This window comes from Rhinopithecus roxellana, chromosome 6 (genome assembly GCF_007565055.1).
Source record: "Rhinopithecus roxellana isolate Shanxi Qingling chromosome 6, ASM756505v1, whole genome shotgun sequence".
In the NCBI taxonomy this organism is placed as follows: Eukaryota; Metazoa; Chordata; class Mammalia; order Primates; family Cercopithecidae; genus Rhinopithecus; species Rhinopithecus roxellana.
The window spans coordinates 36,712,112-36,717,650 of record NC_044554.1 but is presented as its reverse complement, the minus strand read 5'-3'; the positions used below and the strand labels follow the sequence as shown (position 1 = coordinate 36,717,650).

The 5,539-nt window shown below is 36.9% G+C and overlaps 1 protein-coding gene across 1 annotated transcript; it reads left to right on the top strand.

Moving 5' to 3' along the window:
* The first annotated feature begins 707 nt into the window (after positions 1-707).
* On the top strand, positions 708-974 carry LOC104675372 (dynein light chain 1, cytoplasmic-like). The gene has a single exon (XM_010379910.1). The coding sequence runs from the start codon at positions 708-710 to the stop codon at positions 972-974; it is 267 nt and encodes an 88-aa protein (XP_010378212.1).
* Positions 975-5,539: the final 4,565 nt, after the last annotated feature.

The following is a 5,539-nucleotide window of genomic DNA, read 5'->3' as shown; positions in this document are numbered from 1 at the left end:
AAGCTTTAATTTATAAGCATAACCCTAACCAACGTTGCCTCTCCCAGAAAGTGTTGAGTCTATCCAATTGCTCGGTTTAGGATAATTCTTACTTCTTCCTCTATCATATCCAAATTATTAGCATTTTCACTGCGATTCCTGCTCTGAACAAGTATACGTCGTTCCACTTCCACTGTTTTCATTTTATTTCAAGCAAACTTTATCTTTTCTTTAGATCACTTTATTAGTCTAAATTTGGGTTTTCCTATATTGACTCTGGCTTTCCTCCTATTTATTTGCCACACTACAGAAATAGAATTATTTTCAAAACATACATTTAATCATGTCTTTTTATTTATTTACTTTTTTCATCTGCAACAGATTTATTTTTTAAAGGAATGGATTTTGAGAGAAAAAAACGTGGGACAGAAGTATGGAATAGAAAATAATTACAAACATAGGCTCTTCTGCTAATTGTTTCATAACCACAGCAAACTAATACAGAGAATGCCCTGTACAAAACACAGCAAAGATTCAAACAACGAGGTATTCCCTTAGCAAGCCTGAAAATTTCAGTCTCTGGTATTTGGAATTTAGGCTGCAGTCCTTGTTTTTCAATGGATCACTAGGCGTGTGGCTCCAGAGCTTCGGTAGCCACGGCAGCTCCAGCGGGGCCTGAGCGGTGCTAGCACCTTCCCCGAAAGACCCTTGCAGTTCTCATGGTAACCATGTGCGACAGAAAAGCCGTGATAAAAAATGCGGACATGTTGGAAGAGATGCAACAGGACTCAGTGGAGTGCACTACTCAGGCGCTGGATAAAAACAACGTAGAGGACATTGCGGCTCATATCAACAAGGAATTTGACAAGAAGTACAATCCCACTTGGCATTGCATGGTGGGGAGGAACTACGATAGTTACCTGACACATGAAACTAAACACTTCATCTACTTCTACCTGGGCCAAGTGGCCATTCTTCTGTTCAAATCTGGTTAAAATCATGTCATTAAAAAATAAAAAAATAAAACAAAAAAATAAAAAATCCATTGCTCCCTCTTCTCATTAAAATGATCTGCAACATTTTTTATGTTACCTACATTATTTGGACTCTACCTACCTCCCTATTCTATCTCTCTCAGTTGCTGTTGTGATCTGAATATGTGCCCCAAAATTCATATGTTGAAACCTAAACAACAATGTAATAGTATTAAGAAGTGAGGCATTTAGGAGGAGATTAAGTCATGAAGGCAGGACTCTCATAAGATTAGTGATCTTATAAAAGGGCTGAGGGAACAAGGGTTGGTCCCTTCTTCTATGTGAGGACACAGTGTTCCTCTTATCCAGAGGATGCAAGAAAAGCCCCCACTAGACACTGAATGGCAACAGTTTGGTCTTGGACTTTCTTTCCGGAACTGTGAGAATTAAATCTTTATTATTTATCAATTACTCAGTATCAGGTATTTTATTATAGGAGGATAAATTCAGCATGGACAGGCTGAGACAGTGTCCCAGTCATACTGACCATGTTTCACTCCCTAGTATATGCCATGATCCTGGCTCCTTCCTGCTGCAATGCATTAACACATGCTGCCTCCTACACTTGAAATCCTTTTCCCTCTTTTCCGTCTAATTCCTACATACATTTTAGCTTTAAGTTCAAGGGCTAAAGATTTACTGATCGCATCCACCTGCCATTTAGATCAGACATCTTTCCTTTCTTTTCATGTGTGTGGGGCTGTTGTGGGGGAGACCTGAGATGTGGAGTGATTAATATATTGCTCAGTTCATGAGACATTATCACTTTCTTTTTGTACACAAATGTGACAGGTTACATTTTCTAAAGACGACCTTGACAATATCTCCAGTCCTTCGTTATGCTTCTTTTACCACACCTCCTACCAAGAGGTGGAGACTGCATCTCCACTTCTTATATCAAAGTGAGGTTTTGACTTCTTCATCCAATAGAGTATGGTAGCGTTGACACTGTGACTTCTGAGAGTAGGTTACTAAAAACCATGGAACCTCTACTTGGTTTACTTGGAACACCTATTCAATGGAGGATCCTCTTAGGATGTCCCCTCAGAACCAAGCCATTGGGCTGTGACAAGCCTCAGCCACACAGATAAGTCATGTATAAGTGTTCTGTTGGCCAGTCCCAGTCAGGTCAGTCTTTAAATGATCTCAACTTAGGTTTGAAACATGTGAGTGCAGACATCATCTTGGAAGTGGATCATATAGCCCCAGGTGTTTATGTCCCCAGCCATCTGAATCTTCTAAGCAGAGGCCTCAGACGTAGCCATTCTGAGGCTCTAACTCATAGATCTGTGAGTATGATAAATACTACTTTTTTATTGTTGTACTTTAAGTTCTAGGGTACATGTGCACAACATGCAGTTTTGTTACATATGTATACATGTGCCATGTTGGTTACATTAGGTATTTCTCCTAATGCTATGCCTCTCCCATCTCCCCCACCCTATGACAGGCCCTGGTGTGTGATGATCCCTGCCGTGTGTCCAAGTGTTCTCATTGTTCAATTCCCACCTATAAGTGAGAACATGTGGTGTTTGGTTTTCTGTCCTTGCAATAGTTTGCTCCAAATGATGGTTTCCAGCTTCATCCATGTCCCTACAAAGGACATGAACTCATCTTTTTTTATGGCTGCATAGTATTCCATGGTATATATGTGCCACATTTTCTTAATCCAGTCTATCATTGATGGATATTTGGGTTGGTTACAAGTCTTTGCTATTGTTTTATGTTATTAAACTTTGGAAGGATTTGTTTCACAGCAATAATAATAACCAAAACAAAGGTGTATTTGGTTTTATCTCATTATTTATTATTTTTACTCTTTGAGCCATAATTACCACTCTATTTTTCTTTCTCTTTCCAGCTACACAATTCTGTTTAACATGTGTCTTTGGATAAATATATATCCATAAGGAACATTAACAGTTGTTTTTTATATGTATCTATTTTTATTAAAATAAATGATCTTATGCTAAGAAGTTCTGCTAGACTTTTTCCACTCCACTCTGTTTCACAGTCATTCTAGGGTGGTGTATGAATCTCATGTTCACTGCTTTTGAAAGCTTCCTGCTACTCCATGGTGTGAACTCATCCTGGTTTCATTATCCAATTGTCTTGGGCTGAATACCGGGGTAAACTGTAGCTCTTCTTTTCCTAAAACAATACTCAATATGAACTAGCAAATATATAATGAGTACACAATAAGGAGTGAAATTACTGCTTCAAAGATATATTCACAAAAAAACAAACATGCTTAATTTCCCTAAATACTGTTGGATATCTGCAGTTGTCTAAACTTCTAACAACAGTGCACAAAGCACAATAGGTTTCATTTTATATGTATTTGCAAATACTTGGCATTTTTTCTGAGTTCTAATTCCAGTTTTATAGAATCTTGGTATTGTTTCTGTTTAAATTAATATATTAGTGACGTAATAGAGCAACTTTTCAACCTTGCTGTGAACTGCCTGTTTATGCTTTTTGCCCATTTTTACTTGTGTTTTATTTAGGCTTCCTTTTGATTTGCAGTTTCTTGTAAATTTCTTGTTTTAAGCATTGCAAATATTTTCTCTAAGTTTCTGAAACATTTTCTTTAAGAAAAAACTTGAGTATTTATGCATTTAAATTCATATTGTATTATTAATATTTTTCTTAGTTTTTATATTTTGTCTTTTATATTCAAGTCTTTATTTTGTATCAAATTTACCTTTCATATAAAATGAGGCATAATTTTTTTTCTCCACAAAAATGAGCCATTTTTTGCAATGCCTTCTACTAAGTAATCCATCTTTTTTCCCCTAAAGTTTGGGACCTCTTTATATCTATGCTCAGTGTGTTTGTATACAAGACTGTTAGTGTATCTTTCTGTTCCTATATAAGGAATGCACTGTTTCCATGATAATGTTCTCTAACATGGATTACATGGATTAATATCTAGTAGCATGAGGCCTCTTCTCTGTTTTATCTTTTAAAGATACAACAGAAGTATTTAAAGTATTTAAAGTAAGCAACAGAATTTTATTCTTTCATATACATTTTTATTCTTTTTTATGTATTTGTTTTAGAGAAAGGACCTGTGTTGCTCAGGCTGGAATGCAGTGGTGTGATCATAGCTCAATGCAACCTCAAACTCCTGGGATCAAGCGATCTTCCTGCTTCAACCTTTCTAGTAGCTAGGACTACAGGTGTATTCCACCACACCCAGCTGATTTTTAAAATTTTTGTAGATACAAATTCCTGTTCTGTTGTCCAGGCTGGTCTCAAACTCCTGGGCTTAAGCAGTCCTTCTGCCTCACCCTCCCAAAGTGCTGGGGTTATAGGCATGAGCCATTATGCCCAGGCTCTTTTATGTAAATTTTTAAAATAGCCTCCTCATGTTTCTCCAAAACTCTGAGTTTTATTGGAATTATTTTGCAATCATAGATAGATTTGTGAAGAATTAAAATCTTTACAATATTAAATCATATCATCCAGAAATACTCTATTAGTTTCCATTTATTTAAATCTTGTGCTACAACCTACCTTACGACAGCCTTCTAAATTACTTACAGGTAATTTCTAGATAGTCTGTAGGTTGTTTTTATTTACTTGCTTGCTTTCTTTTGTTTGATTGTTTTGGAGGAGTGTTTTGTTTTGCTACTTTGAAAATTAATCTATCTTAGCTTCCTTTCCTTTTAGTTACTGATGGTGTATAGGAACACCATTTACTGTTTAGTTGGTAGTATGTGAGATCGTTCTTGTTTCTTTTATTGGAACCAGTAGATGATTTATTAATAATAGTTATGTTAAGGCAGGGCCTAACTTGTTGCATGTTTTATCATTTTCTCCCATTTACAGTACTGGGATTTTAAAAAGCCCACCACTGAAGCCAATAATAAAGAATTTGAAAGTGTATTATTCACTCTGGCATAAGCACATTGCTGGAAGAGTGATCATTGCTGGGGGAACTCTGATGTTGGGGCAAGTAGAGAAAACCTAGCCCTGAGTGTCAGTGTAATTCATGAATAATGCTATGGTTGGACTCAAATCCCGCCCTTGGTGAGGAGACTGGGGGCACAGGGAGCAGGGCTGCCCCACATGAGCACTTATCCAGGTGACTTAGCAGAAGAAGCATAGCTGATGCCCTGGCAGGTGTAATCATTTGGCCAATGTCATCCTGCTGGGGATGACTTATCAATTACATCCAACTCTATTTTTTCAGATTATATCACCTGAAAATAAGGATAGTTTGGTCTCTTCACAATTTGTTTTTATATGGTTTTATAAAACTGTAATACATGTTACAGAACAAAATGGCTGACTCTGGAGTTAGACTTGTCTGTGTTCACCTCCAGGAAGTATCATTAGTAGCTATGTGCTTTTGCTTTGTGTGTCTTAGCTAGCTGATATGTAATTTGGGGATAGTCATAATGCCTAATTCATAGGGTTAACTAAAGTATTACATTGATTCATTGATTCATATGCATGAATATTTAGAAGAGTCCTCACAGACACCAGGGCCAAGTTATTTTCTTCAGAGCACTTACATG

What these genes read in the sequence shown, in the direction of transcription:
- LOC104675372 (XM_010379910.1), top strand. Translation starts at nt 708, where the DNA reads ATGTGCGACAGAAAAGCCGTGATAAAAAATGCGGACATGTTGGAAGAG.